The sequence below is a fragment of the Grammomys surdaster genome, unplaced genomic scaffold (assembly GCF_004785775.1).
Source record: "Grammomys surdaster isolate TR1022 unplaced genomic scaffold, NIH_TR_1.0 187, whole genome shotgun sequence".
Taxonomy (NCBI): domain Eukaryota; kingdom Metazoa; phylum Chordata; class Mammalia; order Rodentia; family Muridae; genus Grammomys; species Grammomys surdaster.
In genome coordinates, this window is record NW_021604632.1 from 4066127 (window position 1) to 4091236 (window position 25110).

The following is a 25110-nucleotide window of genomic DNA, read 5'->3' on the forward strand; positions in this document are numbered from 1 at the left end:
GAGGATGGAAGACACAGGACTTGAAGTCGAGAACGCAGACCTGGACCTTGCTCTTGGTTAAATGAGAGCTGAACGCCTATATTGCGGACAAGGCCTTGCCCGAGTTAGGGTAGATGCAGCCTCTGAGAGCGAAAGACTGGAAACCATGGTTTTCCGTGGCTGTGCTGTATTCTGCCTAGGCCACCAAATGTGCCAGGACTGACGAGTCAGAGGTGCAGGGTTCAAAGATCAAGACAGATATAAAAATGTCATAAAGAAAACATGCTGGACTGGGGGTATAGTTTTGTGAGGTGCTATCCTTTTGTGAGGTGCAGCCACATAAAAAGCTGGCTCCTTCCTCTAACTCCAGAGCCAAGGAGGGGAGACAGAGATTCCCAAGCATACGGATGTAAGGTCCCTGGATCTTTATTTGAAAAAAAAACAGAAAATGTCATACGCTTGTATGCTCTCATCTGATCTGGGAGTTCCCTCCTACACTGTTCAGTGAAAACGCATCCAGCCAGAGTTCATTCTGGCTTTTAGTCACTTTTTCCCCTCAAGACAGTCCTGCTGTACTGGAACTCTTTGTAAGACCAGGCTGGCCTCAAACTCAGCTGTCTGCCTCCGCCTCCCCAGTGCTGTGGCATAAGGAGTGCATCGTCATGCCCAGCCTAGTCACTCATTTCTAAATGGTAAATTTTTCTAAACCAAAACTGTGCTATAACTCAGTTAACATAAAATCTTAGTAGTGGCACTTTTTTTTTTTTTTTAAATCGGATCGCTACGAATGAACTTTGTGGTATGATGAGAATGTGAGTGTGTATTTTTTTTTTAATTTTAAGAGACAATCAACTATTTTCAAAAATAAAAATCCAAGGGGCTGGAGAGATGGTTCAATTGTTAAGAGCGCTGGCTGCTCTTCCGGAGAACCCAGGGTTCAGGTCCCAGTACCCACAGGTTGGCTCACAACTGTCTCTAACTCCAGTCTCAGGGGCTCTAGCGCCCTCTTCTGACCTCTATAGGCACTGCATGTACATGTCCACAGACAAACATGCAGGCAAAACACCCATGAATATAAAATATTAAAATCTAGTGTGGTTTCCATTTATAATTCTAATGGATAATAAAAAAGTTCAACTTATGATGTGAAACCAAGCTTCAAATTACCATCTTTCAGTTATGGACAAACATTGTTTATTTTCCAACAGGGTCTTACTATGTAGACCAGACTGCTCTAAAACTCAGATCTGCCTGCCTCTACCTCCTAAGTGTTGGGATTAAAGGTGTGCGCCAACACATAGAGACCACTGAAGTCTAATGTATCACGGCAGTTTGAATGAGAATGGGCCTTATCCTCTCATGGTCATGGACTCTAATCCTATGGAACCATAAGCCTCAAATCTTGTGAACGTCAAAAGATAAGGCGACGGCTAATTCTGTGGCAGGTTCCAAAGGGCAGTGCTATATGGGGAGAAAGCAGAAACAATTTCTAAAGTGGATCATGCACATGGAAACTATAAAAAGCAGTGAAGCACAGCTCTTCAGGTTTTTTCTTTAAAGTCTGTGAAATATAACATTTGAGAGTTACATGGGCACCCCGATCATTTTTTTTTTTTTGGAAGGACAATTCATAAGAGGAAGACAGAAACATACAAAAATAGTTTTCTGGGGTACACATTATTTTGGAAATAGACATGCACGTGTATGTAAACACCTCAGAGAAAGAAGAGGAGCATGAGAGACGAGGACACTCTCTGCACAGTATAGCACAGGTCTATTCTGTAGTGCACACAGTCAGAGCACAGGTCCATTCTGTAGTGCACACAGTCAGAGCACAGGTCTATTCTGTAGTGCACACAGTCAGAGCACAGGTCTATTCTGTAGTGCACACAGAGCACAGGTCCATTCTGTAGTGCACACAGTCAGAGCACAGGTCTATTCTGTAGTGCACACCGAGTCAGAGCCATCTCTCTATTCTGTAGTGTACACAGTCAGAGCACACCTGCCTCCTTTCTCTCTAGATCTGAATTATCTAAGACCTTTGCACATTTATATAAATACTTTAGAAAATCTTCAGACCCAGAAGCAGGTTAGAACTCCAACAATACTGCCTTTGCTTTAGTGACCAGGCAGCTCAGTAACAATGGTCACATCAGCCTGTATGAGGCAGCTGTAGAGGAAGATGGGCTCCGTGCTACTTTAAGGTCCATCACATTTTTCCTTTGGATGCATGCTGGATGGGAAAGATACTGAGACACACATGATGTTGAGTTTGGAAACCTTTTGCTGCGATGCAATTATCATAGGTGAGAATTTCAAATTTATAGTAGCTATTAAACTTATGTAAACAGATTTAAAACAATTTGTATTTTGTGGCATATCCTTACATAAAAATTTCTAAGGTACCGTCTATATATGCTTTATATTTCCTCTTAAAATATTCAAGTCATTCAAGATTCTTAAAAAATCACTGTGGACTGCAGATAAAGATCAGTGTTTTTAAAAAAAAGAAAGAGAAGAATCTTGCCTAGCACAGACGAGACCCTAGATGTGATTCCCAGGAGCACAAAAAGCCAAAAAAGCTCAGGGAAGCAGAGCTGGGTGTGTCTATTTACAACTGGATCTGGACTGTATGTACTGAAATACATTAATATATTTGGATATGTGCTCTTTAGCTGGATATTATAACTTTCAGTATGATCTTTAAAAAAAAAAAAAGAATATTTTATTTATGAGTAAACTATAGCTGTCAGACACACCAGAAGGCAGCATCGGATCCCATTACAGATGGTTGTGAACCACCATGTGGTTGTTGGGAATTGAATTCAGGACCTCTGGAAGAGCAGTCAGTGCTCTTAACCTCTGAGCCATCTCTCCAGCCCTCAGTATAATATTCTTAGGTATCCTTTTTTCTAAAGTTTTTTTAGATAAATTACATCTCAATAGAATTTCCAAAGCTCCTTCAGTATCTTCATGAGGGAGTCCCCGTCACGGGAAGAATTCTGGTCTGCCAGGTTTCTGCAGCAGTCTACCTGTAGCCTCAGGACTATCCCGTGTGAACCCTCTGGTGGACACTGAGTCGAGACTTCCTGCTGAAGGCTTTCCCACACTCCGCACACTCGTAGGGTTTCTCTCCCGTGTGGATCCTCAGGTGTAACCTGAGCGTTGACCTCTGGCTGAAGGTCTTGCCACACTCTGTGCACTCATAGGGCTTCTCCCCAGTGTGAGTCCTCCTGTGGATGATGAGCTGCGAGTTCTGGATGAAGGACTTCCCGCACTCGCTGCATTCGTAGCGTTTCTCCCCGGTGTGAATTTTCTGATGGATGATGAGGTTTGACTTCTTAAAGAAGGTTTTTGCGCATTCGCTACACTCGTAGGGCCGCTCTCCTGTGTGGATTCTCTGGTGTGTGGTAAGTTCAAACTTCTGAGCGAACGTCTTTCCACAGTCACTGCATCCATAGGGCTTCTTCTCCATGTGTGCTCTCTGGTGCACGATGAGGTTGGACTGGTGGGTAAATGCTTTCCCACACTCAGGACATTCAAAGGGCTTCTCCCCGGTGTGAATTCTCTGATGTTTGATGAGGTTGGCCTTATGGGAGAAGGTTTTCTGGCACACATTACACTCATAGGGCTTTTCTCCTGTGTGGATCCTCTTGTGACTAACAAGTAGTGACTTGAAGGAGAAGGCCTTGTCACAGTAATTACAGACGAAGGGCTGAACCAAGCTCTTGATTTTCTGATGTTTAAAGATGGCGTCCTTATGGCTGAGAGCCCTCCCGTTTCCGTTATATTCTGAGTACTCGAGCCCAGCGTGAGGCTTGTCTTGCTTCAGGTACAGAAGTGGTTCTCCAAACCCACCACACCCGTCTCCTTTCTTTCTTACACAGCTTCTACTGCTAAGTAAGTCTGAACTGAACTTCAAAGTTTTTTCATATAAATCATATTTATAGGGAACTTGTCTTAACGAAACAAAGTCTGTGTTCAGATTTAATGTCTTTCCAAAGAGACTGCCTCTTTCTTCAGTTGGTGGTTGGTTCTTGAGGGGTGTAAGTGACCTCGCCTGCTTATGCGGGTCTCTGGGGGCCTTCTCCACATGGTCATCAGCCTTCCACACTTCTAGGACAAAGCACAATGAAAGGCTCTTAGTCTCTCTCTGTTAGAGTGGGAAATCCCCACAAGTGCTCCCACCACAGCGCTGACTCGGCTGTCCAACAAAAATCCCCACTGCAAGCCTTTCTCATCTCTAAAGCTCTGTTCTCTCAATCTGTGTGTGTGTGTGTGTGTGAGTGAGTGTGTTTTCCTGAGGACAAAATAACCTTAAAGTGGGAGAAAAAAGCTAGGTAGTGGTAGCATATACCTTTAATCCCAGTATCCAGGAGGCAGAGGCAGGTGGATCTCTGTGAGTTCAAGGCCAGCTTGGTCTTCACATCATGTCAGCCAGGGCTTCATAGTGAAACCCTATCTGGAAAACACTAGCCAACCAAACAAAAAACTGGGCAGAAAAAAAAAAAAACCAAAAACCAAAAAACAATGGTGAAAGCTGGGATACTGTGGCTTGCTCCTATAATTCTAACACTCAGGATGCTGAGTTGAGAAGACCAGCCTGAGTTTGAGGCCAGTCTGGACTACCCACAGTCTGGACTATGCAGAAAGCCTCTCAACAACTTTCTTCATCCATGTGGTCACAATCAAAAATAAAGGTGAGGGTAAGATGACATAGGAAAGCTAGCAGTTGAGGGATGAAGATTTCCCAGTGCTCTCAAGGACAACCAACAGCTAGCCTAGAAACCAAGAACCTATGTAGGTGAGGTGACACTGAGTGACCAGGCCTGGGGAGAACAGAGGTTAGAGACTGACGCCTCCGCTCCAGCTGACAGTGACCCTGGCATCAGTCTTCTCTGCACATCTATATTATTCTCCCCCTTTTTGAGACTGGGTTTCATTATGCAGACCAGGCTAGCCTAAAACTGTCAGCAATCCTCTTTATTACAGGCATTTGTTTTAACAACGGACCCCAAATAACCTTTCTGTTAATATATGTGGGTATTTTGCTTGTATGTATGTATGTATGTATGTACGTACGTATGTATGATGTATGTATGTATGTATGATGTATGTATGTACGTACGTATGTATGATGTATGTATGTACATATGTATGATGTATGTACGTATGTATGATGTATGTATGTATGTATGATGTATGTATGGCTGTGTACCATGTGTTTGCCTAGGATCCACGGAGGCCAGGAAGAAGGTGCCAGAGTCCCTGGAGCTGAAGTTACAAATGGCTGTGAATCATGATATGGGTGCTGGAAACTGAACCCAGGTCCTCTGGAAGAGCAGCAAGTAAGTACTCTTTTTTTCTTTTTCTTCGAGACAAGATTTTTCTATAGCTTTGGCTGTCCTGGAACTCACTCTGTAGACCACGGAAGTCTCAAACTCACAGAGATCTGCCTGCTTCAGATTAAAGACAAACACCACCACTTCCCAGCTACAAGTAAGTACACTTAACTACTGAGCCATTTCTCCTGTTCTGACTTTTAAAATCTTTTTGGGAATGGGTCTCATGTATCTTAAGCTGGGTTCCTCTTCATATGTAACGAAGGATACTCTGAACTATAGATCCCCCTGCCTCTGTATCACAAGTACCTGAATCACAAGTGTGTAGCCCCATGCCTGGCTTATTATGGACTGCTAGGAATCCAACCTAGGACTTCATGCATGCTCGGCCAGCATTCTACCACCTGAACTACACCTCTTACATCAAAAGAACTTAAACCAACAATGGGCAGGCATTTGTCCACACCTGTGATCCCAGCACAGCTTGAATCCAGGCAGGTAGATCTCTATGAGTCTGAGGCTAGGACAGTCTGCACAGTGAGTCCAGGCCAAACCCTGTCTACAGAAAGAAACAAAACATATGGGGAGGGAGTAGAGCTCAGAGGACTCTACAGTCGGGTCTCTTTGACTTTCCCAGGGTTCTGGTGATAACTCAAGTCATGATGATTTTATAGAAGGGCCTTTTATACTCTGTGCCATCTCACCAGCCCCCAAATAACTCAAAACCTTTTCTCATGTTCACATATGTATATGTGATGTGTAGGTACACATGTTTACATGTATGTGGGTGGGTGCACGTGCAGGTGGAGACTCATGGCTCACATCAGCAGCCATCCTTTACTGTTCTTCTACCTTATTCAATAAGGCAGGGTCCTCAGTCAAACCCAGAGCTCACTGATGTGCTGCTTAGTCTTACTATCCTTCCAAAGATGGAACTACACGGAGACGGCAATCCAGCATTTCTGTGGGCAATTGTATACTCTCCTAGCCCTGCAAATAACTTATTTTAAAAAAACTATGGGACTGGAGAGATAGTTCAGAACTTAAGAGCACCAACTGTTCTTCCAGAGGATCTAGGTTCAATCCCCACACCCACATAGTGGCTTACAAGCCCTGTCACACCAGTTCCAGGGGATTCCAATGGTCTCTTCTAGCTTCTGAGGGTATCCAGGCACACACATGGCACACAGACATATAGGCAGGCAAAACACCCATACATAATTTTTAAAAGAATTATTTAGCCGGGCAGTGGTGGCGCACGCCTTTAATCCCAGCACTTGGGAGGCAGAGGCAGGCGGATTTCTGAGTTCGAGGCTAGCCTGGTCTACAGAGTGAGTTCCAGGACAGCCAGGGCTACACAGAGAAACCCTGTCTCAAAAAACCAAAAAAAAAAAAAAGAATTATTTACTTTTAAGATTTATTTATTTATTTTATATATATGAGTACACTGTAGGTGTCTTCAGACACACCAGAAGAGGGCACTGGATCCCATTACAAATGGTTGTGAGCCACCATGTGCTTGCTGTGAATTGAGCTCAGGACCTCTGGAAGAGCAGTTGGTGCTCTTAACCACTGAGCCATCTCTCCAGCCTGAATTATTTACTTTTATGTATATGTATGGGTGTTTTACCTGCGTGCTATGTCTGAGTACATGTCTGCAGTGCCCACACAGACCAGAAGAGGGCACCAGATCCTCTGGAACAGGAGTTTCAGAAGGCTGTTAGCTAGGAATAATTCCTATGTTCTCTGGAAGAATAGCCAGTACTCTTAATCATTAAATTATAGCTGCAGCTCACCACCATCCCTTTTTTTGGAGATTGCCATGGCTGTTCTGGAACTCTCCATGTAGACCAGGCTGGCCTTGAACTCAGAGATCCACCTGCCTCTCCTCCTCAGTGCTGGGATTAAAGTGTGCAACACTACCTACACCCAATGGCATGTGAGGGAGGTCAGAGACAAGGGCCTGGAGTTCTCTCCCTCCACAATATAGGCCCTAGGGATCAAACCCGGGACATCAGATGTGGAAGCAAGCACCCACCCACTGAGCCACCTCACTGGTCCAAAAAATATTAAAAAAAAATGTTTGTGTACAGTATAGGTGACACCAGAGTCAGAGGTTCAGGTGGTTGTGAGCTGTCACACATGGAAAATGGGAAGCAAACTCAAGTCCTCTGGCAAAAGCAGAGAGTTATACACTGTTAATCAATAAGTCAACTCTCCAGCTTCACAAAATAACTTTAAAAGTGAGCTTTTCTCACAGGCCTGAAGAGATGATTACACTGCAGTGCTCCAAGTCTCTGGAGACACCTCTCAAGCAGACAGCAAGATCTTGGAGTTAGCTGGACAGAATGGCACATACCTTTAATTCCAGCACTTAGGAAACAGAGGCAGGCAGATCTCTGTGAGTCTGAGGCCAGCCTGGTCTACAGAGTGAGTTCAGGACAGTCATCACTAAGTAGAGAGACCCTGTCTCACATACCAACAGCAAAGATCCCAGAGTTCACTGTATTGAAAATGAAAAGTCTGTGTCCTTACAACACAATCGTATGCTGTGTTTACAGCTTTTCCTACAGCAAAGCTCTGCTGACCGCGGATGTGTTTTCATCCTTCTACTATGACCTTACTTCACCTGAACAGATGTAAAGAGTCCTTACTCTGCCTGGTCTAGACTTTAAAAGCCTTGATGTAGTAATAGCTACTCCTTATGATCCTGCTGCTGTCTAAAACCATGTCATTCTTGTATTGAAAAATCTGTGCCAATTCCCATGGGTTAAATACCAGGTCATCATTCTGGTAAACTGAGAACATAATGCTAACTCCCAGCACTAGTGCCTTAGGCAAGCACTGGTAACTATGGAGAGATGAATATTTGGAAGTGTGCCAGGGATCAGAAGCACAGGTCACTCTGAGTTCTCAGTCATCTCTAAAGGTTTTTGGAATTGAAGAATAGTTCCAAAGAAGACTGGAAATGCATCTCTGTTAGCAGAGTGCCTACCTGCCATACCTAAAGATGCCTGGGCTCCATCCCCAGCACCATGTAAGACCAGGAACAGCAGTGCATGCCTGTGATTGCAGTACCTGAGAGGTACAAGTGGAGGATTGGAAACTCTACACGTGGCTTACATACTGGGTTCAAGACTAGGCTGGGATAGATGCATCCTTTCACAACATGCATCTTTTGCCCCGTACTGGGGCAAGAAGGTTAGAGGCCTGTGATCTCTGAGTTCAAGACTAGCTAGGGCCACACAAGTGAGATCCTGTCTTAAAAACAAACAAAATCCCATAAACCTCAAATGTACTCAAACTGTTCAAAACCTCAGCTATCACTTCCACCAGTTTTTCTTTCTCCTCCTTGTAGCTCCCCTAGAGAGTTCTGACCTGACCATTCTGAGTACACTGCCTCCAACTCCTACCATTCCAGCTTACAGAGCCATTTCCCCCGCTGTGCTTACCCACTGAGAGCAGGTTGCTATAGTTCTCCAGCATCACATCCATGTACAGAATCCTTTGCGAGGGGTCCAGCTGCTCCCACTCCTCCTGGGTGAAGTCCACAGTTACATCAGTGAATGAAACGGATCCCTGAAATGACACATTTCCTTCTAAAGTGATTAACTCTGGGAGACAGAAAGGATACAGGAAAAGTTACTCTTGCCATGCTCACTGCCCCAACTGTGCTGTTTGCCCAGTGTTTGTCACAGCTCTCAACAATGAGGATGTTCTTCAGGACAGGTGTGGTGGTGCACACCCTGAACCCCAGCACTTGGGAGGTAGAGACAGGCGGATCTGACTTTGAGGCCAGCTTGGTCTACATAACAAATTTTGATCTAATCAGGGATCAAAAATAAAACTAGAAAGAGACAAATCCACACTGATTGCAGAGGCCTACGTCAAATGACAAAGGAAAATGAAGACCTTTCAAAAACACAAGGTCTGAAGTGCATTTCTCATGCTTTCTCAGGGAATCCCTGAACAACGCACTGAAGCCTGGTACACAGCTTTAATCCCAGGACTCGGAAGGCAGGGCAGGGCGATCTCTGAGTGAGAGGTCATCCTGGTCCTCATAGAGTTTGCCAGGACTACACAGCAGTGGAACAGTGGTTCTCAACCCTCTTAATGCTGTGGTGACCTCAAATCATAGTTATTTTGTTGCTATTTCATAACTAATCTTGCTATTCTTATGAATTGTATCTAAATACCACAAAAAGGGTTGAGACCTACAGGTTAAGAACCACCGCCATAAAGTGACTCAGCCTCAAAAAAAAAAAAAAAAAAAAAGGAAAAGCAGTGATAAATGAGGAGAGCTGAGGGAAGTGTCCAGGAAGAGTCTGCAGAGCAGCAGTGACTCTAACGACACCAGACTGCTCCTAGTGTAGGTCGGGAGAACTCAAAAGCAGGCATTTTGAGGCCTAGCATCAAGATCCTCCCTGCCACTGCACCAGATTTTAACTAGGCCTACGTACAGGTTCTTACATGCACTTGCTCTGGTTTGTCCTGGACATGTGCTAAGGACATTTCTCTCCTCCCTTCCACACCAAGCTGCCTTGGATCAGGTGAGGACACTCACTCTATCCATCTAACAGATCTGCCTGCTTTAACCAACTCCCGAGAGCTGGCAGTCAAGCGGTAAAGCCAGAAGCAGAAAATACCCGAGCATCCGCTCCATCAATCACAGTCCTGTCAAACACTGAGCACTGGATACACACTTTGACGAAGCCCAACACACCACAGCGTTGAGCCCTGTGTTTCCTACGCTGCTCATGACCTTGTCAATGACTTTCCAAATGAGGGGTCAGTGAGCTTTTGGGAAAGCTACAGCTAGCCTACGAGCCACGGCTAGGTAAGTATTGCTAAAGAGTGCCACATTGCTATCTGCCAGTAAGACTCCCTTATACTGCCACCAGCTAATGTAATCTGAACACAAAGGCTAGTGAGATGGCTGCCTGGGTAAAGGTGCTTACTGTCACGTCTGAAGAGAGTTCCTCACCATGTGGTGGAGAAAACTGACCCTTGCAAGTTGTCCTCTGACTTCTACGTGTACACTATGGCACATGTCCCCAACCCTCACCCATGCACACAAAATTTTAAAATGTAACTTAAGAAAAACAGCTCCCCAAGAAGGGCTCAACTGAGCTGGCATTACAGGGAGCAGGTAGCTCACTTCGTTTTTAGACCTGTGTCTTTTTTTTTTAATAATTTTTTGAAGATTTATTTTATGTGTGTGAGTCCACTGTTGCTATTTTTAGACACACCAGAAGAGGACATCGGATCCCATTACAGATGGTTGTGAGCCACCATGTGGTTGCTGGGAATTGAACTCAGGACCTCTGGAAGAGCAGTCAGTGCTCTTAACCAACGAGCCATCTCCCCAGCCCGGTAGTTCACTTCTTAACCCACCCAGGTCTGCACAGAGCTCACACTACACACCGTTCCTTTTCTGGGGTGGGGAGGGGACCAGGGGTCAAGCTCAAGGATGCAGGACAAGCACAGTATTAGCTGAGCTATGCTCCTCTGTAGCACTTTATTGTGTATATGTTATTACACATGGAGTAAGGAAAGGGGGCTGGCAGTAAGACTCGGTGGTGAACCAGTCATCAACGCTGCCAACCTGAGTTCAGTCCCTGGAACCCATGTGATGGAAGAAGAGAACCAACTCCTGAAAACCAAAACACAGATGCTGTAGCACACACAGGAAAGGGCCTGAGCCTGCCTCATTATGTAGCCCTATCTGTAGCTGAATTTACAGAGGGTACCTGCCTCTGCCTCCCGAGTGCCGCTGGGTTAAGGGTGTGGGCGCCGTGGCCCTCTCAACATTAAGAGGAGATGAAGAGAATGAGGGAGTTTCATGCTCTGATAATTTCAAAAGATGGTATTTGCTATGGTGGTGCACACCTGTAATCCCAGAACATGGGAAGCTGAAGTAGGAGGGCCATGATTTCAAGGTAAGCCTGACCTATATAGTTTCCATGACAACACCAGCTATACAGCAGGATCCTCTCCCCAACCCCCACAAAAAAACTAAACACAAACCCAGCCAGGTGGTGGCGCACACCTTTAATCCCAGCACTAAGGAGGCAGAGGCAGGAGGATCTCTGAGTTTGAGGCCAGCCTGGTCTACAGAGAGTTCCATGATAGCCAGGGCTACACAGAGAAACCCTGTCTAGAAAAAACAAACCCAAGAAAACAAAACCAAAGTTAACCCACTGAGTAATCAAAAACAAAACCAGTACAGACTAAGACCATCTTTGAAAACCACTTATCTGACAGTATAACACACAGGAGCTGCAGAGAAGGCTCAGTGGTTAGGAGCACTGGCTACTCTTCCAGAGGACCTGGGTTTGATTCTCAGAACCCGCTTGGCATCTCATCACTGTAACCCTAGTCCCAGGGGATCAGATACCCTCCTCTGGGCTCCAAGAGCACCAGGCACAGATGTGGTGCACAGACACATGGCAATGCAATATTCTGAAAATATTTTACATTCTAAGAGACAAGCTTTTGTGGGACTTCACAGCAAAGTTAATATATTTTAAGGTCACTTGAAATTTAAGAGTGCCAGCATTACTGTACCCTCAAACTTTATTTAACCTGCCTTTAAGAGAACAACGTAATACCCAACCTTAGATGCCTTGGGTATACTAAGTAACCCGACTTTTACAACCAGAGCTAATGAATAGCTCTAATCTTATGTATTTTTCGATGCCCTTGACTCAGGGTAATGCATGTGTACCATTTACTGAAAGCAAGTACAGAAGTTGAAAACAACTTCCTAAAATCCATATTATTTGGTTGATAATATGTGTTATCTGTATCAGCTAGAATCAGGGATGTAATCCCTTGTAAAACAAAGATTTACCCCATTCCCATGTGGTGCTTTCTATGCTGCTCCGTAAAGACAGAGCAAAGCCCTTCGTTAGGGACAGACACCACTCCCACACATAAGACACATACAGACCCCACGTTACATAACACACACAAGGAGAGACACAAGATTCCCGCGGCAGTCCTCGGGCAGGCACAGATTCAGGCTCACGAGACAGCACTGTGTAGGGAATTCCCATCTGCACTCACTCTTCTTACACGACTCCAAGAGGAAGTGCTTTTACATCTGAGTGTGACACCAACACTACTGGTAACTCAGTTAATCACTAATGCCCTTCACTAATTCTGTGAGCTGCAAAATGGTGAGAGGGCACCAGCACGTCTGACAAGCTTTGCTGTTGCCCTTTCCTGTGCCAGACTTTAGGGTCGGGGATGCTGCTGCTCAAATGGATGAATTAAATAAACGCAAGCTGATCAGGCCTGAGTTTAATCAGGCCCCGAGTAGCAGCGGCAGGTGGCAGCACTGACTCACCAAAGGCAAGGTATCATGGGAAGCAGACAGCAGTGTCCACAATGGTCTAATCTGTGGTGGCCAGCACAGGTAAGGCGACTTTTATAATGGCATGACTCATATGGAGCTTTGGTACTGGCTTATCGTGGTACTTCAGGCACGAAATGGACAAGAAGCCTACTGCATCTTTTTTTAAAGCAGCTGTATAAACAGAAAAAAAAATCTCTCAAATGAAAGAAAATCATGGCAAAAGGAGATCTCGGGCCATGAACTGATTTCCACACTTAAGCCAGTTTGCAGACCCAGATGACCATGGATGAAGGACCTTGATAAAATGCCTAAAAATGTTACTCTTAGCCCTTCTCGTCCTTTCCCAGAGTGACCTGTGGTCTTTTCCAAGGGGAACTGTATGGTAGGGCAAAGGAAGCAATCCGATTAGCTGGGTCTATTGGATACTGGTTCTGCTTCCGGGAACCCCCAGCACATTGTTGTCCTCCAATTAAAGTCGGAGCTTATGGAGGTCAGATGAGTCATGGAGTTTTGGCTGAAGTCCAACTGGGTCCCCAAACTCATCCTCTGGTTATTTCCCCAGTTCCAGAATGTATAAATGGGATAGATATACTTAGACGTTGGCAGGATTCTCACACTAGTTCCCTGGCCTGTGGAGTGAGGGCTGTTATGGCTGGAAAGGCTAACTGGAAGCCTTTAGTTTCCCATCAGAGATGGGAAATAAATCTAAACATAATTCACGGGCCTTCCACCTCAGTGAAATTCTTAGGAGTCTAGTGGTGTGGGACAGGCAGAGACATTTGTTCTAAGGTGAAGGATAAGTTATTGCAGTGGCCCCTCCCACTACCAAGAGAGAAGCACAATGTTCAGTGGATCTATTCGGATCCTGTAGATAGCACATTCCTCACTTGGGTGATTACTCCCACCCATGTATTGGGTGATTCCAAACTACTAGCTTTGTATGGGGCCTGGAACAGAGGGCTCTTCAACAGGTCCAGGCTGCTCTACCACTTGGACCACATGACCCGGCATACCCGATGGTACTTGACGTGTCAATGGCAGACAGGGATGCTGTTTGCAGCCTTTGACAGGCCCCTGTGGGTGACTCACAGAAGAGACCTTTGGGATTTTGGAGCAAGGCTCTACCATTATCTACAGATAACTATTCTTTTGAGAGACAGCTGTTGGTCTGCACTTGGGCCTTAATGAAAACTGCATTTGGGGCTGGAGAGATGGCTCGTCGGTTAAGAGCACTGACTGTTCTTCCAGCGGTCCTGAGTTCAATTCCCAGCAAACACATAGTGGCTCACAACCATCCGTAATGGGATCTGATGCCCTCTTCTGAGGACATGACAGTGTACACACATAAATTAAAAAAAACAAACCAAAACTGAACATTTGACAATGGGCTACCAAGTTACCAGCTGCCCAACATGAGCTGGGTGTTATCTGACACACCATGTCATAGTAGAGCATGCACAGCAGCAACCCATTATCAAGTGGAAGTGGTATATATACAATCAGGCCTGAGCAGGTCCTGAATGCACAAACAAGGGACATGAGATTGTCCAAATGCCTATGGTTTCTACTCTCATTACAATACTCTCTACTGCCAGGCATGTGCCCTATGATTGGCTGACTGAGGAAGAGAAGACTAGGGCCTGATTTCCTGATGGTTCTGCACGTTATGCAGGCACCACCCATAAGTGGACAGGTGCAGCATTACAACCCCTCTGGGACAAATCTGAAAGACAGCAGTGAAGGCAAACCGTCAAAGTAGGCAGAACTTGAGGCAGTGCACATTGTCATACATTTTGTTTGGAAGGAGAAACGGCCAGATGTACAGTTGCTCACTGGTTCATTGGCTGTAGCTAATGGACTAGCTGGATGGTCAGGACTTGGAAAGAGCGTGGTTGAAGAATGGGTGAGAAAGACATCTGGGGAAGAAGCATGGCACAGACCTCTCCAAATGGGTGAAGGATGTGAAGATTGTGTTCCATGTAAATGCCCATCAAAAGGTGACTTCAGCAGAGGCGGCATTCAGTAACCAAGCAGATAGGACGACCTGTCTTGTGGATAGCCAGCCTCTTTCCCCAGCCGTCCCCATCATTCCCCAATGGGCACATGAACAAAGTGGCTATGGTGCATACCTCAACAACATGAACTTCCACTCATCAAGGCTGACCTGGCTACAGCTGCTGCTGAGTACCAGATCTGCCAACAGCAGAGATCAATATACTGATATCAATATACTGAGCCCTAGATATGGTACCAGCCAGTGACCTGGTGACAGACTGACTACACTGAACCACTTCCTCTGTGAAAAGGACAATGTTTTGAATAGATACCTATTCTGGTTATAGATTTACCCTTTCCTGCACATAAAGCTTTGCCAGAACCACCATCTGTGGACTTACAGAATAGAATGCTTCATCCACCATCACGGTATCCCACACGGTATTGTTTCTGACTAAGGAACTCACTTCATAGCCAGAGAAACACGACAGTTGGCCTATGACTTGGAATCCACTGGTCTTACCAGGTTCCCTAGCATTCTGAAGCAGCTCGCCTAATAGAAAGATGGAACAGCCTTTGAAGACACAGTTATAGTGCCAGTTAGGTGGTAACAGCATGGAGGGCTGGGGCAGGGTTCTCCTGAAGACAGTATATGCTTTGGATCAGTGTTCAATATATGCTGTGTTTCCCATAGCCAAGATCTATAGGTTCAGAAATCAAGGAGTAGAAAATGGAATAATTCCACTTAATATCACCCCTAGTCACCCACTAGGAATTTTTTTGCTTCCTGTTCCCATGACCTTAAATTCTGCTGGCATAGAAGTTTTGGTTCCAGATGGGGGAAGTGTTCTGCAATGAGACACAACAGATCTCTCACTCAACTGAAGCTCTGACTTCCCCCTTAAGGCTTCCGATGCCCGAAGCCAACAGACTGTGACAGAAGTAACAGTGTTAGGAGAGGTGACTAATCCAGATTACCAAGAGGAAACCTTGATCCTCCACAAGGGAGGTAAGAAAGATTATGTCTGGAGTGGAGGAGATCCTCTAGGGCCTTTCTTGTTGCCACCATGTCGTGTGATGAAAGTCAATGGGAAACTACAACAACCTAACCCAGGCAGGATGACAAAGCACACATTCCCCTCAGGAATGAAAGTTTGAGTCACTCCTCCAGGAAGAGAGCCACCCTGCTTACTGAGGGTGGAGGAAATACAACTGAATAGTAGAGGAAAGCAGTGGTAAATACCAGCTAAGGCCACATGACTAGTTGCAGGAAGAATTTTGATTGACTTGAGTGTTTCTGTCATATCGTTAAGAATGTGTTTTTGTTGTTTCCTTATTTTCTACACTATGTAATGTAACAGCAATTATCAGTGATTATTTAAGGTAGAGATACTAAAATAATGTCCCTCAGGAGACTCTGTCACCTATACTGAAATTCATAAATGTGTTTGCAGTGAACCAGAGATAGTTATTTCATGTTAGACACAATTATGACCTGGCATTTGTTTTCATTTGGAAATTAAGCATGATATAAGGACAAATGACTGTGTGTCAAGTTGACAAAGAATGGACCACCATGCCTGACTAAAATTTGAAAATTTAAAGTAGCCAAGTATGGTGGCACGCATCTTTAGTCCCATCACTTGGGAGGGGAGGCGGAGGCAGGAGGATCTCTGTTGAGTTTGAGGCCAGTCTGGCCTACATAGTGAGCTCCAGGACAGCTGGGCGATATAATGTCTCAAAAAAAAAAAAGTATTTACCATGTACAAATAATTCTTAAAACTCAAACCTCCTGAATAAACAATAAGCAACAGAGCACACACAGGTCACTTCCACACAGGAAGGTGGGGGAGGATCAGGGGACTGAATATTATAACCAGATACTGCTATATATTCATCAAAGTGAACAAATCTAGAATCCTGGCCGTGCCAAACGCTGGTGAGGTTCTGGAAGCACATTCTCACTAACTGATTCTGGGAATGCAGGTGTTATAGCCACTTGGAAGATAGTTTAATAATGTCTTACAGAATTAGTCATGTTTTTACTGTGTGGTCCAGCAATCCTTGATAGCCACTCAAATGAGTTAAAAACTTATGCTTCCACAAAAACAAAAACAAAAACAAAAACAAAAAAACCCTGCACACTCATTGTCAAAACTTGGAAGCAATTAGAATGTCTTTTCAGAACTGACTAATATACTGTGGACGGGGATGCAGCTCACTTGGTAGAGTGCTTGCCTAGCATATACAAAACCTAGGTTCCATCCCCAGCACAGCATGGACCAGGGACAGTGACACATACCTGTAATCCTCAACCTCGGGAGAGAGGCAGATCAGAGACTCAGGGTCCTCATCTAAATCAGTGGCTGTCAACTGGTGTGTCACAACCCCCATGGATGGTGGATTGAATGACTCCTGGGTTTGCCCAAGACCACAGATATTTACATAATTTTTATACTAAATAACTTACATACAGTAGCAAAATTAATGTGGCAACAAAACTAATTTTATGGTTGTGGGGGTCACCACAAGATTTGGGACTGTATATATTAAAGGGCTGGAGAGATGGGTCAGAGGTTGAGAGCACTGATTGCCCAGAGGTCCTGAGTTCAGTTCCCAGCAACCACTTGGTGGCTCATAACCATCTATAGTAGGATCTGGCGCCCTCCTCTGGTGTGCAAGCATATATGCAAGCAGAACACTGTGTACATAATTAATATTTTTAGGAAGGTCATGAATGACTGCTCTAAACACATAGGAAGTTCGAGAGTTGCCTATACTGCACAAGAACTTTTCTGTCAGCCCCTTAAAACACAAGGGAACCCCAAAATGTCAAGGACAGAAGGGTTCTCACTGACCATGGAGTTAGACTTCTAGAAAGCTTGAACAATCCTCTCATGTCTGCCCTTCATAGCATGGGTACTGGTGTGGGCAAACCCTGTATGATCCACACTAAGGTACAGCAAGGGCCTTCATCCACTGAGCCAGCTTTCCAGTTCACTGTCTATAAGTATAACATGCCAAAAGTGAAATGAAAAACCAAATGAGTACTATGCAAACAACTCACCTGGGACCCCATCATTTTCTGGGTTGGGGTAAAGGCACAGAAGCGCAAAGGCACAACTGGAAGAAAAGAAAAGGAACCTTGTTATTAGAGCTCTGACCTCCTTGATACCCAGAATGATCTGTCCGGACTACACACCCCTGACAAATACTAACCCCTCTTTAGAGGAAGCATGCTGGCAATACCTGCTTTCAACCAAATATGATGAGACGCACACACAAAAAGGCAGGAATAAAATACCCCATCTGCCAGGTGGTAGTAGTGCATGCTCAGGAGGCAGAGGCAGGCTGATCTCTGTGAGTTCAGTCAAGGCCAGCCTGGTCTACAGATTGAGTTTCTAGGACAGCCAGGGCTAAAATAGAACTCAGAACTCCCAACTCCTGAGGCTGTCAGTAATTTAAAGCAACTATGATTCCCACACTAAGTCTTTAATGTAAAAGGCAAATATGAATGAAGAAATAAGGAACTTCAGCAAAGATGGAAATTACAAGGGGGAAAAAAAAGGAAAAATGCTAAGGGCTTGGGAGTATAGCTCTGTGGCTGTCAAGGTCTGGCTATGAGGTAAGCCCCCGAAAGGCTCAGGAATCAAAGGCTTGGCCCGCAGGTCCCCCCCCCCACACACACATCCAATCACTGACAAGTGACTGAATCATGAGGGCTCCCCCTTCATCCATAGATTAATTCCCAGTGGACTTTCATGGTGGCCTTACTGGAAAACAGAGGGTGGGACTTAGAGGAAGCAGGTTGCCAAGGCAAGCCCTAGGAGGTAAACCGTGTCTCCAGCCCCTTTCTGTCTTCCTGCTTCATGGTTGCCAGGAAGTGAGAAGAGACAAGCTGACTCTAACACACTTCCCACAGCCATGATGTTCAATGACACTTTAGATTTAAAAAGATAGGATCAATCAAAGGGCCATTTACTGAAACCAGAAGCCACAATAAATCCTCTTTTGACCTGTTTCTTGCAGGCACTTGCCACTGAAACAGAATTCTTAGCATGCCTGAGGTCTTGATTAGATCCTTAAAACAGCTCGCAGCAAGGAATTAAGTTAACAATGAGAATACCTAAGAAAGAGCAACTAAAGCAGTTAAGAGAGAGTTTCTGTACTAACCTGTTCCTTTTCCTTATCTTTTTGAGACAGGGTGTCATCATCTAGCCTAAGCTAACCTCAAATTCATGATCCTCCTGCCTCAGGCTACTAAGTTCTGGAACTTTGGGAATGAGATACGATACCCGAAGCTAAATATTCTCACCCCAGGTTCCACCCTAACCTTAAGTGCGAGCCCCAGGATGGAAGCCATGAGGTGAGAGCAGAAACCAATCTCAAACAGGAAATGTGGAGAGATGCTGCAGACACAAAGCTGCTCCGAAGAAAACTCAGTCGCACCAACTGGCCAAGAAAAAGGGAAAGCAGCTGGGTGTTGTGGGGTAGTAGTATCTGACAGGCTATGGCAGGATCACAAGTTCCAGGCCAGCCTGGCTACATGGCAAGACCTTGCCCAACCAAACAAAAATCTAAAATGAAGCAATGAAGACACAAATTGCCAATATCTAGACTGATCCAGGACACGTTATTACAGCTGCTGCAGATATTATTTTCCACCCTCATTGGGAACTAGAGAGGTGGCTTAAGAACATTCACTGCTCTTCCAGAGGACCATGGTTCAATTTCCAGCACCCACATGGCACATCACGACTGTCTGTAACTCCAGTTCCACGAGATCCCTCAGGTGCCAGGCACACAAGTGATGCTCAGACACACATGCAGAAAAAACATCCATCACATAAACTTTTCCTTTTAATGATAAAAAAAAAAATGGAGGGTGAAAAGACACTCAAGAATTGAGAGCACTTCCTGCTCCTCCAGAGGACTGGGGTTCAATTCCCATCACCCATGCCAGACATTCACAACCACCCCAATACCATCTCCAGGGGATAGGACGCTCCCTTCTAGCGTCTGCAGCATCAGCACACATGGAGCATACATACAAGACAAACTCATATAAAAACAAAAATTAATATTAAATAAAAGACATGGGCTTCCCAACCACATGGCACACCTGCGTCCCTTGCCCCAGCTCTCTGCTCCCTCAGGCAGGCATCCTCTGCCTCATCACAGGCCACACCTACCAGATGCCTAGGTGGGCTGCCCACTACCCAGCCTGTCTACTCTGCCCTAGGACCACACCTACACTCTTGATTCCCTTGGGCAGACACCCTCACCTCAGTCTACCCACAAGCTATACCTGCCAGAAGACCAGCTAGGCCACCCATACTACCCCTCTCCCCTCTTCCTTGACATATCCCAGCTCTCTAATGCAGACAACTCCCTCCTGGACCAGAAGTCACGCAGAACGCCAGAATTCCTGACCCCAACTCAGGCAGTCCCATTCAACAAGAGATCAGACCAGCCACCAGAAGTCTAGTCCCCAACTTGGGCAGAGACTCTTTCCTCAATCACAGATCACACAGACCAGAAGACCAGAGAGGAAACAGAATCCAGAAAAACTCCAACAATGCTGAAGCACAAGGAAAAAACCTTAAAACCAACTTTATGAAGATGATAGAGGTCCTTAAAGAGGAAATGAGTAAATCCCTTAAAGAAAACTAAGAAAAACAAACAGTTAAAAAGTGTTCAAGACCTGAAAACAGAAATAAAAGCAACAGAGAAAACACAACCTAAGGGAATTCTGGAAAGGAAAAATCTAGGTAAGTGAACATGAATTACAGATGCAAGCATCACCAACAGAATACAAGAGACAGAAGAGAGACTCTCAGGCACTGAAGATACAATAGAAGAAATAGATACATCCATCAAAGAAAATATTAAATCTAAAAAATTCCTAAAACAAAACATCTAGGGAATCTAGGACAAAACCTAAGGATAATAGGTATAGAGGAAGGAGAATAAACCCAGCTCGAAGGCCCAGAAAATATTTTTTGTTTGTTTTTTAGATTTATTTATTATATATATATATGAGTACACTGTAGTTGTCTTCAGACCACACCAGAAGTGGGCATCAGATTCCATTACAGATGGTTGTAAGCTACCATGTGGTTATTGGGAATTGAACTCGGGACCTCTGGAAGAGCAGTCAGTGCTCTTAACCTCTGAGCCATCTCTCCAGCCCTCCCACCCCCAGAAAATATTCCAAAATCATGGAAAATTTTGCTAACCTAAAAAAGGAGATGCAAAGATACAAGAAGCATACAGAACACCAAATAGATGGGTCGGAAAGGAAAGTCTGCTTGCCACATAATAATCAAAACACTAAACATACAGAACAAAGAAAGAATATTCAAAGCTGCAAGGGGACAAGAACAAGTAACATATAAAGGAAGACCTATTAGAATTATACCCAACTTCTTCTCAATCGAGACTCTGAATGCCAGAAGGGCCTGGACAGATGTCCTGCAGACTCTAAGAGAGCAGATGCCAACCCAGGCTACTATGCCCAACAAAACTTTCAACTACCATAATGGAGAAAACATTTCATGATAAAGTCAAATTTAAATAATATCTACCTACAGATCTAACCCTACATAGGATAGTAGAAAGAAAACTCCAACCCAAGGAACTTCACTATATCCATGATAATCTCACACCAGCAAAGGCAAAAGCGGGAAGCACACACATTGCTACTACCACCAACAACAAAATAACAAGAATTAATCATGAGCCAGTGATATTTCTCAATTTCCCAATGAAAAGACATAGACTAACAGAATGGATGCAAAAACAGGATCCATTCTTCTGCTGTATACAAGAAACATACCTCAAAATCAAGCACTGATATCACCCTAGAGTAAAGAGTTGGAAAAAGACTTTCCTAACAAATGAACCCAAGAAGTAAGCTGGTGTAGCCATTCTAATATCTAACAAAATAGACTTCCATCCCAAATGAATCAAAAGAGACAGGGAAGGACACTACATACTCAAAGCAAAAATCCACCAAAACGCTGTGCCAATTCTTAACACTTATGCCCCAAACACAAAGGTGGAGGTGACCAAGCCTCTGCTGGGAAAGGTGAGTGAGTGTAATGCAGACTGCTCTCTGTGGCAAGGCCTGAGCGTTAGGTCCCCACATGGCAAGGACCTGTGGGGATAGTCACAGCATCTCCTGGCCTTTCCTGAGGGATCGCTTGGCTCACCTTTGCCTTGTGTTTGCATTCTTGGCTTTGGTAGTGAAGTCTTCACTTTCACTTTATCTGTGACAGATGTTATCCCAGAATCAGAAAAAGAAAGCTTGTACTGTGAGTTATTCTTGTTTGTCTCTGAGCATCAGGAGAGTGGGACCAATCACTACTCCTCTGTTTGCTAATGATGGTGATGTGGTTGAGTCAACACAAGGCCATGGTCTGGGTACATCAGCTAAAGTTCAGAAATTTTCTTCTGCTGGGAACTTAGTTCTGACAACAATCTGCCCACCAACTTGTCCAAACAACAGGTGATTATTAAAAGGTTAGAAAGATCTTACTGAATCACTGATTCCAAGACTTAATAGGAATCTTCAGAGGTGAGCCACGCAAGGACCAGGAGTTGACTCAGGCTACTCATCTGCTGAAAGCCTTGGGCATTAGAAGAATTAGATCTCCTGGTTAGGATATGGGGAGATACTTGGTGCCAATAATTAAATCAGAATTTCCTGGGTATGTAGTTTATCATCTCTCTATACTATAACTGAAATTACTACTAATCATGGTCACTTGGTTATGTACCAGTGTGCTGGGTTAGAGGGAAATTAACTGCTTGCTGAAGCATGTTTCCTCTTTCTTGGTACAGTCTATGGGTTAGCAGGAAACCACGGAGACTGAGGAGGAGAAGGAAGGGAAAGTACAGTGTGCATATTATTGTTACACATAGGAAGTTCTACAAAGAGATTGTACAAGAGAAAATGAGAGAATGGATGTAAATCAATACAGGTGGCCTGAGGTGTCTCAGTGCCAGGGTGTGTGAGCTGCACTAGTTGGTCCAGGTCTTCTTTCACCCATTCCACACATCCTCCTTCAGGTTCTGAACCCCACTGGGGCTGGGCCATGGCACCATGGCATCCACATTTGTAAAAGAAACAAGACTGAAGCTTAAATCACACACTGCTCCTTACGTATTGAGTGGGAGACTTCAGTACCCCATTCTCACCAAAGGACAGGTTATCCAGACAAAAACTAAACAGAGAACACTGGAGCTAACATGGAGCTTTCTCCAAAACTGACCACATACTCTGTCACAAAGCAAGTCTCAACAGATACAAGAAAATTAAAATAACTGATTGCATCCTATTAGACCACCAGACTAAAGTTAGCTTTCAACAATAACAGAAACAACAGAAAACCTACAAACTCACGGACACTGAACAGCTCTCTACTGAATGACTACTGGGTCAAGGCAGAAATAAAGAAATTAAAGGTTTCCTAGAATTTAATAAAAATAATTGCACAGCATACCCAATCTTATGGGATACAATGAAACCAGTGCTAAGAGGAAAGCTCACAGCACTAAGTGCCTTCATTAAGCAATTAGTGATGTCTCAGACCACAGACTTATCAATAGACAGCAGGAAAGAATTAAACTGAGGGCTGAAATCAATGAAATAGGAACAAAGAAAATACAAAGAATCAATGAAACAAAGAGTTTCTTCTTTAAGGAAATCAAAAAGAGGGACAAACCCTTATCCAAACTAATTAAACGGCATAGCAAGATTATCCAAATTAACAAAATCAGAAATGAAAAGGTAGACATAACAACAGACTGAGGAAATCCAAAGAATCATTAGGTCGTACTTTAAAAACCTGTACTCCACAAAGTTGGAAAATCTTTAAGAAATAAATAATTTTCTTGATAGATACCACTTACCAAAGTTAAACCAAGATCAGATAAACAACTTAAATAGACCCATCACTCTTAAGTAAATAAAAGCAGTCATTAAAAGTCTCCCAAACAAAAGCAGTCCAGGGTCAGACAGCAAATTCTGCCAGATTTTCAAAGAAGAGTTAACAGTAACATGCCTCAAATTATTCCACAAAATAGAAACAGAAGAAATAGAATTGCCAAATTCATTTTATGAGGCCAGTCACCTTGATACCTAAACCACACAAAGATTCACCAAAGAAAGAGAATTACAGACCAATTTCCCTTATGAACACAGATGGAAGGAAAAAAAAAAACTCAACAAAATACTTGCAAATTAAATCAAAGAACATCAAAAAAGTTATCCACCATGATCAAGTAGGCTTTATCCTAGAGATGCAGGAATATGAAAATCAGTCAATATATCCACCATATAAACAAACTGAAAGGAAAAACATATCATTTTATTAGATCCCAAAAAGTCTTTGGGAAATTCAACACCCCTTCATGATAAGTCTTGGAGAGATTAGGGATAGAAGGACATTCCTAAATATAATAAAGGCAATTTACAGAAAGCCTATAGTCAGTATCAAATTAAATGGAGAGAAAACTCAGAGCAATTTCACTAAAATCAGAAACAAGACTGATCAGTCACTACATATCTATCCAATATAGTACCTGAAATTCTAGCTACAACAGTAAGAAAACTGAAAGCAATCAAGGGGATACAGAAAGTCACTGCATCATTATTTGCAGATGACAAATAAACAACCTCAAAAATTCTACCAGGGAATTCTTAAGCTGATAAACACCTTTAGAAATGGCTGAATACAGAATTAAAAAAAAAAATCACTAGCCCTGTTATACACAAATGACAAATAGACTGAGAAAGAAAGCAGGGAAGCAATCACCCTTCACAACAGCCACAGACAATATAAAACATCTTGGGGTAACTCTAACCAAGCAAGTGAAAGACTTCAAGTAAAAAACTTCAAGTCTTTGAAGAAAGAAACTGAAGAAGGTATCAGAAGATGGGAAGATCTCCCATGCTCATGGATTGATAGAATTAACATAGTAAAAATGGCCATCCTACCAAAAAAAATATACAGATTCAAGGCAATCCCCACCAAAATTCCAACATAATTCTTTTTGTTTTGTTTTGTTTTGTTTGAGACAAATTAAGCCTGGCTGTTCTGGAACTAGCTCTGTAAACTAGGCTGGCCTTGAACTCACAGATATACACCTGCCTCTTTAATCTAGGCCCTGATGCCTTCACAGAAGTACAGTACCTTGGTTCTGCACTAACATCAGGAACCTAAATTTTACCATGTAGAGTATTGGTTGCTTTTCTCATTGTTGTGACTACCTGACAAAAGCAACTTAAAGAAGGGTTTATTTGGGCTCACATTTTGGTATAGTCCATCATGATAGAAAAGTCATGGTAGCAGGAGCATGAAGCAACTGATCACCTAGAACCAAAACCCCACCTACCTTTCTTCTGCCCAACTATAAGCATCTTTATTC

The 25110-nt window shown here is 43.8% G+C and overlaps 1 protein-coding gene across 3 annotated transcripts in view; it reads right to left on the reverse strand.

The window, feature by feature from the left end:
* Positions 1–1515: 1515 nt before the first annotated feature.
* Positions 1516–25110, reverse strand: part of Zfp1 (ZFP1 zinc finger protein) — a 32378-nt gene continuing 8783 nt past the window's right edge. Inside the window, exons 2-4 of one of the 3 annotated variants that reach the window (XM_028768657.1) lie at positions 17744–17799; positions 8774–8900; positions 1516–4095 (exon numbers count right to left, since the gene is read on the reverse strand). In XM_028768657.1, the coding sequence (XP_028624490.1) occupies positions 3026–4095; positions 8774–8900; positions 17744–17758 (1212 nt within the window). In that variant the 5' untranslated portion in view covers positions 17759–17799 and the 3' untranslated portion in view covers positions 1516–3025. The remainder of the gene's footprint in view (positions 4096–8773; positions 8901–17743; positions 17800–25110) is intronic. The other 2 variants (XM_028768659.1, XM_028768658.1) reach the window with 2 other exon arrangements.